The sequence below is a fragment of the Lupinus angustifolius genome, chromosome LG18 (assembly GCF_001865875.1).
Source record: "Lupinus angustifolius cultivar Tanjil chromosome LG18, LupAngTanjil_v1.0, whole genome shotgun sequence".
Lineage (NCBI taxonomy): Eukaryota > Viridiplantae > Streptophyta > Magnoliopsida > Fabales > Fabaceae > Lupinus > Lupinus angustifolius.
The window spans coordinates 12,535,587-12,548,486 of NC_032026.1; the positions used below are offsets into that span (position 1 = coordinate 12,535,587).

General features: G+C 35.7%; 1 protein-coding gene across 1 annotated transcript; it reads left to right on the forward strand.

Moving 5' to 3' along the window:
* On the forward strand, positions 9,065–12,238 carry LOC109333462 (GLABRA2 expression modulator-like). Its single transcript, XM_019568953.1, has 4 exons — positions 9,065–9,554; positions 9,634–9,735; positions 10,417–10,688; positions 11,758–12,238. Exons 1-4 carry the CDS (start codon positions 9,269–9,271, stop codon positions 11,929–11,931), a joined length of 834 nt encoding a protein of 277 aa, XP_019424498.1. The 5' UTR covers positions 9,065–9,268; the 3' UTR covers positions 11,932–12,238.

Below are 12,900 nucleotides of genomic sequence, written 5' to 3' on the forward strand. Positions count from 1 at the left end.
ATTGCATATTTTCAGAAACCTCATGCATGAACATTCATATTAGACTAGCACGTCCTATGAGTTCTTGCTTAGGTTTTAGGCTTTGATATTTATTGTAATATCCGAGTATTAAGTACTCATTCATAACTCAAAGCATTTTTAATTCAAGGATTGGGAAAATCCTAGCTACGGTTAGGTAAGGTGTTCTTCACACAAAGACTTGGAGGTCTTGGGATAAAGAGCGATACCTTGGCTAGAGCCGAATCGCGGTAAGAATGGTTTTCTTCGAGGCGGTTTTGGGAAAGGTCAAACCAAGGGTGACGAAGTTCTTTGGGTTCCAAGAAAGGAGCGTTCGAGTCATGTATTTGGAAGTGTGTATGTTACGTACATTGTGTTCTATAGTGAAGAAGGAAAGTCTCCCAGATCAGAGGGGATGACTGGATGTAGTTTTGCAGTGGACTGCAAAACGAACCAGGATAAAATCGATGCGCAATCTTTTCTATCTTTTTCTCTTTTATATTTCAAGATGTTTTAATGCGAGTTTGGAGTTGATATTTTGCATGCTTATACCATGCTATGCTCTTGTTAATCTTGCATAGAAATATTTGTTGTATATCTACTTGTGTGTTGGTTAATAACTGTACAAGTTGTTGATCTTATCATTCTGTTTCTGGTGTGATTTAATCGATTAAGCCCACTAGTTAATCGATTAACTGGACAATTTTCAGCAAGTGTGTAAAAACTAGAAAAGTGGAACTTGAGCTTCGCCACACTTATTCAACCCCCCTTCTAGGTATATTACGCCACTAATACCTAACATATTCTTGTTTAATATTGCTCGAATAACTGTTCTAAGAATTATATGTATGAGATAATTTTTAAATTTAATGCTTAAAAACATGTGTTATAAATGAGAAAACTTTTCATTGAGAAAATAAATTTAACTAAATTTCAGGCTTTTCTCGCTTGAGCGAGAAGTGTCCACAAAAAACGGGTTTTCTCGCTTGGGCGAGACAACTCTCGCCGAAGCTGAAATATGCACAAAGAAAACTGGTTGTTTTCTTGCTTAAGCGAGACAACTCTCGCTTGAGCCACAAGTGCCTTATAAAAATGGTGATTCCCTCGCTTGAGCAAGACAGCTCTCGCTTGAGCGAGAGGGCTCCATACAGACAAGACTTCTTAAGTTGTCTGAACAATAATTCTCACATGTGCAAGAGTCTAATGGCATTTTTGCCATCAAGAATTCCTTCACTTCTAATCCTATTCAATAAAACCTAAAATACCTTTATTGGAGATATGTTCTTTCAATAAGTAAATGTTGTAAAAATGAATAATTATATGAAATTCTTGGAAATGATACAAAACAGAGTTGTCATATCTAAAGTGATGTATGTAAAGAATTGCATGGTTAAAGACCAGATTCGCAAGTGTTATATTATACCCACGCAGCGAGATCGTCTGACCGTAAGAGGCTTGGCTTGAGAGCCGTCCAGGGCGATTCAACGATGGTTCGTAGTGGTGCTGAGAAGTATTATATGCCCATGCAGTGAGATCAACTGACCATAAGAGGCTTGGCTTGAGAGCCGTCTAGGGTGATTCAACGATGGTTCGTAGTGGTGCTGAGGTTTATCCTTTGTGGTTTAAATGTTAAGATCGGGTCCAACTAGAAGCATTCCCGATGGGAGATGTCTTAGGATGGGCAGATTGTTATAAAAGATTGATTAAAAAATTTAATTTTCTAACTTCGGTTAGTGTGCATATTCAATGTGAATAATGAAGTAGTGGAGAGGAAATTTACGGGAGATGAAAGAGCCCCGAGATGTTGAGAGGGATGGCGATGGCAATGATTCGCCAGCAAAGTCTTGAGGGAGAGTCTAGGTGAGACGAGTCCCGTGTATTCCTGGATGAGGTATTATGCTGGATCAGATAGTGCTTATAACGTAAACTAGACATCTCTGACAACCCCTCTTTGCAACCAAGATCAATAAGAGGGATGCCCAGAAAGTGTTTGATATGACACCATCCTGAAATGAATAGTTCCGTTGGAACAGATCGTTCATATATATATATATATATATATATATATATCCTTGTGAGGAATAAGTTTTGGTGCGATCAAATCGGCTTTTTATGGGATCTGTACTCTCGGTTATTTTCGAATAGTTATTGGAAGGATAATGGTGTAAGGATGGTGGACATATGCATAACATGCATACATGCGTGTATGATCATATGATATATTTGTACTTGTTCTTTATCTTGGGGTGATATTCTGTGTAATTCCACCATGCCAATGATAATTTTTTCAGTAGATGTTTTACTCACTCTCTTTCTTTGTGGTGCACTCGTATACATCCATGTTTAGATGGACAGATCAATGGTGATCAGGGGCTACCACTTTACCATGTTCCAGGAGGGGGCATAGAGCGTTGAAAGAAACAAATGCACCTATACTGGTCCCTACAACCTGGAATTGGATCTCGTATGTGATGGCTCTATGTTGCATCTCCCGGCACATTACGCAGTTCGGGAAGCTTTGTTCACCCTACCAGAGCGAAGGTCTATACCCATCGGTCCATCCGCACCAACTGAGAAACGAGGCAGATTGGAGGTTGTCAGGGCCTAGCCTCAACCAGGATTCTCATCTACTGACTCAACGCCAAGAGGGACGGAAGTAGCAGGCATGGCTACTTCATCGAGGCCTAGGGGTACACCTCGGACCCTTCGATGGATTGGGCAGCAAATGAGGTGGTGGAGGACGAGGACGATGACTGCGTAGAGTTAATTTGCGTAGAGAATTCAATGGAGGTTATAGAGATATCTTCAGACTCGGAGATCGAGGAAGACCCGTGTGAGGTTTCAAGTGCACCACCGGTCTAGGAGCTCCTTTCTTTTTTTGATAGGGAACCTGTGTAGGGTATTTTTGTAATGTCAACGCCCCCAACATTATTTTATTTTTAATTGTATTTTAGTCTTTGTTAGGAGCGAAGAATAGACTCCGCCTTGTATTTTGTAAACCATGATGTACGTATTATAAATTTAAGAATTGATTAATGAGAAGTATTTAGAAAAGAATTATGTTTCGTTCAATGACATTTTAAGTATTAAGAAATTATTTCCGCAAAGGTTTGAAAATGTGACATCATGAAAGAGAATAGATAAAATGGGAAAAAAATGATTTGTTAGTTATATGTTACATAAATAAAAAAAATATTTCCCATTTTTTCAAGAGATTAAATATAATAATTATGAAATGATTTTCGGGGCGTTACACATACTCTACGCAATTTCTGGTCTACTATGACAGATATACCTTAAGCTACCCAATCTTCATATGTACATGGGTGCATCCACTGCTACTTCATCTTCACCCTTTGTAAGTTTGAGGTTTGGCTCAGCTGGAGTTTCTACTGAGTTGCAGCCACTCATATTGAACCTTTTCAGCACTTCCAAGGTGTATTTCTTCTACTGCATTAGAATTGCTTTTTTAGAATATGAGAATTTTAATCACAAAACGTAGGATAAGATTCCCAAATCTGTCATCTCAAACTCCTCTTTCAGACTTTGTTTGATTTCTTCCATGCTAGTTGGGCAACTTCTAGTGATCAGAAGATCGTTAGCATAACGAAATATGATCAATGTGTTACTGAAATTAAGAACTTTGACATATACTCCATGTTTTGTGGAGCATTTTTGAAAACCAACCTTTGTGAGGAAAGAGTCAATTCTCTTGTTCCATGCCCTTGGTGCTTGCTTCAATCCATACAAGGCCTTATTCAGCCTTAGCACATTTTGCTCACTTCCTCTGCATATGAAACCAATAGGTTGTAGTATGAACATTTCTTCATCAAGTGACCCATTTAGGAAGGTTGATTTCACATCTAATTGCCAAAGCTTCAATCATCTTGAGCTTGAAAGGGCTACAACAAACCTAACTGTCTCAATTCTAGCCACATGAGCAAATACCTCTGAGTAATCTATCCCTTCTCTTTGCATAAAGCTTTTGGCCACCAACCTTTCCTTATGCTTACCAACTGATCCATCATGCCTTAGTTTTACCTTAAAGACCCACTTGACAACAATAGGTTTCTTGCCTTTAGGTAGATCCACCATTTCCCATGTATGATTCTTCTTCGTGCTCTTCAATTATTCTTTCATAGTTGTCCTCCATACCTAGAGACAACTTCTTCAATGTCAATTGGTTCAATATCAACCATTAATGCTAAGTGTTGAATCAAATCTCCTTCTTCAGTGATTGTGTCATCAAGGTACACCTTGTAATCATTGAGTCTGGATGAGAAGTTTTTGTTTCTTGTTGGTCAACTATTGATATGTGGCTCAACATATTCTCACTCAAGATTAACAGTCTTTTCTAAGTCAACCTCATCCCACTCAAGTTGCAGTCTTGGAGTACTTACAGTTAAGGAATGTGAGTCATTCCAAGAGTTGGATTCATCAAATTGGACATCTTTGCTGATGAGGACTTGTCTTGTTCTAAGATTATATAGCTTGTAAGCTCTAGTAGAACGATAGCCTTGGAGAATTATTGCTTCACTTTTGTCATCAAGTTTTCTTCTCTTCTGGTCAGGGATGTGTATATAGCACAATGAGCTAAAAATCTTGAACTGCTTCACTGAGGGCTTGAATCCACACCAAGATTCTTATGGAACCATGGACTCAAGCCTTTTTGTTGGATAACTATTGAGTATATGGACATTAGTCATAGCTGCTTCACCCTAGAAATTGTGTGGTAGTCCATATTCAATATGGTTTTGTTTGTCCTCTTTGCTACTCCATTGTTTTGAGGAGTATATGATGTTGTCACCTCTTGTATTATTCCACTCTCTTTGCAAAAGGTTTCAAATTATCTTGATATAAATTCTCCTCCACCATCTATCCTTAAGACGTTGATGAATTTCCCTAACTTATTTTCAACTAGTGCCTTGAAGTTCTTGAAGTTGGTGAACACCTTATCCTTTGTCTTGATTAAGTACTTCCATATCTTTCTACTTAGGTCATCTATGAATGATACAAAGTACTTATTCCTTCCAAATGATTGTACATCAAAAGGATCACACACATCTGAATATACTACATGTAAAACATCAGTAGCTTTAGACATAGTATAATTGCTTAAAGGTGTTCTTGTTTGTTTACTAATCAGACAGTTTACACACATCTTCTTTGGCATCACAATTGAAGGAAGTCCAGAGATCATATTCTTTGATCTCAGTAAGCATAGATCTTTAAAATTCAGGTGGCCTAGTCTTAAGTGCCATAGCCAAGACTCATCATCTAGAGTAGTAGCTAATGCACATTCATATTTCATCGTGTTTAGGCTTACCTGAAAGGTTCTGTTTTGTGCCAAATGAACCTCCAAGATCTTCTTATCAACTGCATCAAATATCTCCGTGACTCAATTGACTATGTTGATTGAGAATCCTTTTTCAAGAAGCTGCCGAACACTGATTAAATTACTCCTCATTCCAGGAATATAAAGTACTTCATTTATCAGTGCATTTCCTCCATCTCTTCTTCTTATCACTATATTGTTCCTTCAACTAGAATGGATATGTTGTCTTAAAATCTTACCTTGCTTTTATTTCTTTCATCAAAATCAACAAGCCAATATATATGACCAGTCATGTGATTGGAGTAGCATGAGTCTATGTACCACACCTTATTGTTGCTCATTTCTTGGTTGGTTGTCATCATCAGCATGATTGGTTGCTCTTCAAGATTTGCTTAATCATCTTTTGTGGCCATTTGAACTTGATGATCACTATTTGATTGGTCTCCTTTGTGAATGGTTGTTATTGTGCATTCATTAGAGTAATGGCCAATTCAGTTGCATTTGAAACATTTGACCTTTTCTTGTCAAACCTCTTCTTACCTCCTCTCCAATTGTTATTGTAGCATTTTCTGTTGAAAGCCTCCAATTGATCTTGATTAGATCTTGTTTTACCTTGAGAGTGTGAGTGTCTTCTAAGGCTAGACTTGAATTCTCTTCTTCTTCCTCTAGCATTATAGTTATTTCTCCTTGGGACGTGTTAGCAGAGCTTGGTTATCAGCTGGTTTATCCAAGGCTCTCTCATTGAGTCTCTGCCCATGTGCTTCCAAGGAACCTTGCAATTCCTCAACCTTCAATTCTTCCAATCTTTTGGACTCTTCAATAGCAACTACAATGTGATCAAACTTGGGACTAAGTGTCCTTAGGGTTTTCTCCACAATTGTTTGATTTGTGATCCTTTCTCCATAGGATTTCATAACATTTGTGTGAGTGATAATCTTTTTGAAGAACTCAGCTATTTTTTCATTACTCTCCATATGAATTAGTTCATATTGTCGCCTCATGGTCTGCAACCTTCACCTTTTTTAGTTGCTCAACCCCTTCACTGCATTTCTCCAAAATCCTCCAAGCTTCTTGTGAAGTTGCAGCCCCTATAATCTTCTCAAAGTGAGCTTCATCAGCACATTGATAAAGGAGAAACATCACCTTACAGTCCTTCTTTTTGTTTTCTCTTTGAAGCACCACTTGTGCCTCAGTGGGATTTGCAGGGAGTTGTTCATAGCATTCTTCCACAATTTCACTTACCTCTTGATATCCCAAGATTGCTTTCATCTGTACACGCCATCTGTTCCAACTATTTCCAGTGAGAACATGTAGATTTATTGAGAAACTTGCATTACTCGAATCCATTGATTTGATTGACCTTGTGCTCTTGATACCAGTTTGTTAGAGCTTTGATGAGCCCTGGTCTATGTTGTGCAGCAGAAAACGAAAATTGAGAGAAATAATGCGAGAAAGAAAGAAGATTTTATGTGCAGTGAAAGAGTGTAAGAGAAGAAGAGAGTTGATGAATTAATGTGAGAGTAGTTTTTGAATAATACTTTGTGAATTTCATTAAATTTCAGCTAAGGGCATGCATTGCTATTTATAGCATATTTTCTAACTAAAAAACTAACTGGAAATACAAAAAAATAGAAAGTTTGTTTTTCTCACTAATTAACTCACTTAGTTTTGAATTAATCTCAACATTCATCCAATTTGGTCCAAAGTCTACTCTCAATCTGGTTCAAATAAAAAGTATATATATTATTTTAATAAAATTGTTGATGATTGAGGAGGGATTTAGAAGGCCTATGAGCAGTGGAACAAGAGGAAATATGGTGTGATAACAAGACACATGCTACAAAGGGTTAAAATGGGCCATGTGGCAAAAGTGAAAATCGAATGTAGACATTGTATTTTTTGAATTGTAATGGAGAAGTCTATTGTATTTTTTTAAACTATAATGATGCCCTAGATAGCTGGATAAGCTGGCGGCAATTATTGAAGATATTAATAATATTATAAGTTGGCTTGTTATTATCTAATTCTTTAAGAGAAATGCAGGTTAAGCAAGCTCAATCAATTCATGCAATTTGACAAAAAAAAATTAACAATTGGAGAAAACCCTAAATTCATCAAAATGACATAGTTTAGGAGCAATCCAGTTAAAGAAGTATTCAAAAGTGTTCACAATTAAGTACATAATTCATATTCCCATTTAACATGTCAAATCTTGACATCAATGGTTGAATTAGCTACGCTTTGACTTTGATAGATTTAATTTCAATCACTCAAAAAGAGTAAGTCCACCATTCATATCTGATATTTGCAAACCATATTGTCTATCAAAACAACGAATACTTGGCTTTTAAAGAATGCATACCAATGCTTTAAATTGCACACCATATTTGTTATTGTAATTTTCTCCACAATGATATTACCATAATCATAATTACAATTGTATCACCCTTATTTTCCGACAATTTCCCGCAATATCAAAGACAATAGTGCCCACTTATCTCTTCCCCTCATTTTTTCTGTTATTGACCAATTATGTTTGTTTTTTTTTGTGACAATTTTATGTAGAAGATATGAGATACCACTTTGAAAGTTTGACCTGAGATAAGAATTGAAGAGAGTTAAGCATATATTATTTTCAGTGTACTTGACCATTAATTCATATGCCAACATTAGTGGTAAGGGAAATTGAAAGCGGAAGCACAAAAATATGTAGGTAAGATACTAGTAGTTGATGTTTGTTGGTTTTAGTAATTATCATGTATGCCTTTGGAGAACATAAAATATATTCTTTGTTACTTGGCTACTTTCGTCCATTGAAGATTACATGGTCAAAATTGGTCCCTTGGAAGGTTATCTGGGATTCTCTCAGACGAGGTTGGTTTACTGCTGAGAATTTTGGTGTCTGATTTTCCTTTTCTTCCCATTTTGATTGATCATGAAGCTCACCCAGAGAGCAATTTTAGCAGCTGCATTGCCAGGAATGCAAACACAGGTACTGAGAAACAAGCATATCTTAGTTACTGTTTGATATTTTAGTATTTACTTTTGGAAGAGAGTGAATGCTTTTGAGTTGACAAAGAGATTAAAATTGAAATAGATTTAAGTTGATTAAAGTGAGTGATGACTTAATATTATATTCCTACATAACAATGATAACAACAAATGTTGGTTGAAGTGATATATACTTATTTTCTTTTAATAGATTTTGAGTTTGAATAGAATTTTATTCTTTATTGGGGTGTGTATTTCTTGTTTCCATATAGAGAAAATAGCAGCTAAACACATTTTTTCTTTTTTCTTTTCTTCCTTATTTCTACTTTTCATATAAAGATGTTGATCTACAAATTTTTTTATCTGATCACTATCTCCGGCTTTGTTTAGTTTGAACTCTAGTGCTAATTGCTAAGATTATGGTACCATATTTTTCTCCTTAGTTAGCATACATTGTATTTTCAATATTTTTTTAATTCTATATATAACCACTTTCTAAATTAATACACAAGTTTTACTTATTGCATGGATCCAATATATGAGCTCTGAAATAAGTGTGTTAATATCATTGTAGAGTTTAGCCTCAGCGTGGGCTTTGGATTTACAAAAGGCCTAACTATGATATGACCCAAAAACTGGGTAAGAAGTACATTAAAAAAAGAAACTTGATTTTTATCACACACAAAATTTATTGAAATTTAAATACAATTACAAATAAACCCTCTTCTGCAACGTGGATGGATGTTTTCCCTCGCCGTAGCAACAAAATCGATACGTTAATTATCCAAATTAAAAATTACTCTCCTATCCTTCTCATCCCCGATTTTCAACCAATCTTCATCACCATTCTTAAAACACAACGAATCATTCAAATCAAAAAAACTGAGAGGACCAGAACACGCACCGAACTCTCACGCGCCACCCAAATTATCAAAATCCTCCAAAATGGAACAACCGACGCCGGAACCTGAGCGCAAACCTAATCCAAAGGATTCATCTCATGCTCCAAATGGAGAAGCTGTAAAGAAGGTATCACCTGGATCGGAATCTCAACCCTCGCCGGAGATATCGACGGAGCGAACCGCCTCACCTCGTACTGCGAAGAAATCCGTGCGTTGGAGCCCCGATCTGGTAACCGAATCAACGTTCGAGTCGACTCCAAAAGAATCGCAATCCAATCCCTATTTTTATTATTCTTTTTCTTCTTCTGCTTCTTCTTCCTCTGTCTCGGGTTAGTGTGGTTCTCTATTATATGAATTAATGCATATGATAATGTGATTGTGATTTGTGAAATAATTGTTTTGTTTCAGAGAAGGTTGATATTGTAAAGAATGTGCTGGGAAGATGGGGAAGGAAGGTGGGAGAAGCAACACGCAAGGCTGAGACTCTCGCCGGAAACACGTGGCAGCACTGTAAGTTTTTTTTTGTTCAATTCATTATCTTATTGGTAATAATGTGATTCATTCTTGATTTGCTTATGTATGTCCCTTATATAGTCTTTGATGTTTGTATTATTTTGGCTATACATGTTTTCAGATCTTCTAGATTGTTTTCAGAGTCATTTTAGAAATATTTAAGTTTTGTCATGACATTATTTCAGAGTGTTTTAGTAATAATCGTAGATGCTCTCTCATTTGTCGTATAACTTCTCCATTTCTTCAGCATTTCCTCAAGGTATGTTTGGAGGGAAAGGGAATGGAGGCTTGGATGGTTTATTTTTCTTTTTGTGTAAACATTCTCCTTAGTTGACAGTTTTTTTTAAAACAAAAGGAATGACGTGAGAGATTATGATATAACCTTCAATAATCTTGTATTCATTTTTATAAATATTTTATAATTATCTTGATTCGGAAACAAAATGTTACCTTCCTCTTCATTTCTCTCTAAACTCCGCCATCAAAACGTACCCTTAATGTTGATATCATCATCACAACCAGTGGCCCTGTTAAGCATTGTCTTTTCCCTCTTTCTCTTAATGATTAGTGTAGGTTAATGGTCTTATGTCTCTATTATTTTCTACCCTCTCATCATTCTTGATGACATTGAATCTTCTATAGAACATAACTTGCCTCTTTCAATTTCATTGTGTTAAGTGAAAACGAACCCTAGTTTTGCTGAAGCTGCTATGGGAAGAATTGCCCAGGGAACAAAGGTTCTTGCAGAAGGTGGCTATGAGAAAATTTTCCTACGGACATTTGACACAGTTCCAGGGGAACATCTTCAAAATTCTTTTGCATGTTATCTATCTACATCAGCTGGTCCAGTAATGGGAGTTGTGTATATATCCACAGCAAAGCTTGCATACTGTAGTGACAATCCTCTCTCCTATACAACTGATGACCAAACAGAATGGAGCTATTATAAGGTACATATGAATACATTATGATTTTTTGTTTTCAAATGTTTTTAAAATTGTCTATCTATATGACAGGATTATGTATTGATTGAGGTAGGTTATATATGCATAAGTGAAGGTGTTGGTTTCCATATTTAAAAATCTAGCCTAATGAAGCCAAACCATGCAGACTTATTCAAGTTTGAGACTTAATCCCAAGTTTGAGTCGATTTAAAATTTTCAAGCTCGAGCCTCTACTTGGTTATATTTTGACAAACGTTCTTTATCTATAAGTTGTTTTCTGTTTCAAATTGGTCATATTAGTTGTTTTCCCATTAGTTTAATAGCTTAAATCCACTTTTAATGGAACAGTTTCATAAAATAATATATGGATTTTGTAGATCATTTCATTCTAAACTCAACGACACCTAGATTACGAATTATCGTAGAATCAAGAGTGGTGAAAAAAACTACCGGGCTGAACTAGAATCAAAATGAAGAGAGAGAAAAAGTTACCCGACCAATTTGAATAGAGAAAATACCTTAAATATAGTAATTTTTCAACCCCTAGGCCAATGGGAAAATATTGAATACAGGATTGGCTGAATACATATTACCAAAGAAGGTAGTGTAGTTGCTGGACTTCATTTATTTCATTGTGAATGACTTCTAGGAAGATCGTTTCTGCATTTTCTAATATTTGATGCATTGATCAACAAAAGCTATACCCGTAAGTATCTGACAATGACTTCCTTCACAGTAATTTATTTCATGTTTGAACTTAAGCCTTCTTTTAGCACATATTTTATCTAATTCGTACTGTTGCCACCTTTCCTTTTCTGAATCACTATCCACCGATCCTATAAGTTAACGCATCAGCCATAATGCCAGATTATATTCCTGCCAGTAATTTATCACCTGAAATAATGATCTGTGATAAATGATAAAGCTAGTGATGCACCTTATTCCAGGGTGGAAGTTTCTTCTTGTCTATATTAGAAAAAGTTTCCCAATCCGAAAGCGATGCTACTTGTTTTTCTTTTTTCTTGTTTAATCCATTTTTGTGTAAATTGTTACTGAATCATTGTAATGTCTATAGGTAGTCATCCCATTACACCAGTTAAAAGCAGTTAATCCTTCATCAAGCAGAGTCAATCCTGCTGAAAAGTACATCCAGGTGATCTCTGCTGACAATCATGAATTTTGGTTTATGGGCTTCTTGAACTATGAAAATGCTGTGGAATGCCTGCAAACAGCTTTTCAAGCCAACTAATTACAATCTGAATAATAGCCTGTCTATATGGTTTTGGCTTTCACCCCAAATACATGTGCATCTTGTTACTATAGTTATACTTATCCTGGAGCAGAATCCTGCTCCTTTCAAAATTTTGGCAATTTTTTTTTATGTGAATTAATTATAGGATTCATATATGGAAAAGACCAGATTGCTTAAGGGGACCCCTTAGAAAGTTTAGAAAACTATCTTAACATTCTTGTACTCCCGCATGCTATTTTTCACATTTGAAATTTTTGCTTACTGTGCTAAATCAGAATGTTTCACATGTTTTTCCTACTGCTAAGCCTGGACGTTTATTTATTCTTTAAAGCTAGGTTTAGTTTGTTGGTTAGCATGATAGTAGAATGAATAGCGCAAAAGCTTGTAACTGGGTGATTTTATTTTATTGATGCTCATTGTTTGTGTTTCTATGGAGTAGGGGTAGAGGTCAGTTGGATTTGCTGTTTGTTGCAAAGTAGTTTTAGGATAAGAAACCATTTCTTCTGAGACACTTGGATTCTTATTAATGATTGATAATACCCCTGTCTCATAACATACTAAAAATTTGTACTATCTTACAAATTTTTACTCTCTTTGGGGCCGGATGGAGTAATTATAAATATATGGTCTTGTTTTCATTTTCCAGTTTTCAAGATTTATACAAAAACAATAGGAAAATAACATTTTTTGTTTTCACTGTTTACAAATCATTGATAATTGAGAACAAAATGAAAAGAATGTGGTATTTATGTTACTATTAGTGAAAATAGAAAATGAAAACAGAATGTTTTTGCAAAACTTTGACACTTATTTTTAAGCTAAACTTTTTTATTGTAGTCATTTGAAGATTATACCTGAGCCACCACTTCATACTACTATTTTCTTTGTCACTGTTTTTTCTCTATATACCGAAGTTTCATATGTTGCACTATATACCAAATTTGGAGTGGTAGTGCCCTGTCATGT

Bases quoted from the DNA above. Each gene is read 5' to 3' on its own strand.
- LOC109333462 (XM_019568953.1), top strand. From the start codon at position 9,269: ATGGAACAACCGACGCCGGAACCTGAGCGCAAACCTAATCCAAAGGAT. The intron at 9,736-10,416 runs GTAAGTTTTTTT...CATTGTGTTAAG, and splicing joins CGGAAACACGTGGCAGCACT to TGAAAACGAACCCTAGTTTT. The intron at 10,689-11,757 runs GTACATATGAAT...TAATGTCTATAG, and splicing joins CAGAATGGAGCTATTATAAG to GTAGTCATCCCATTACACCA.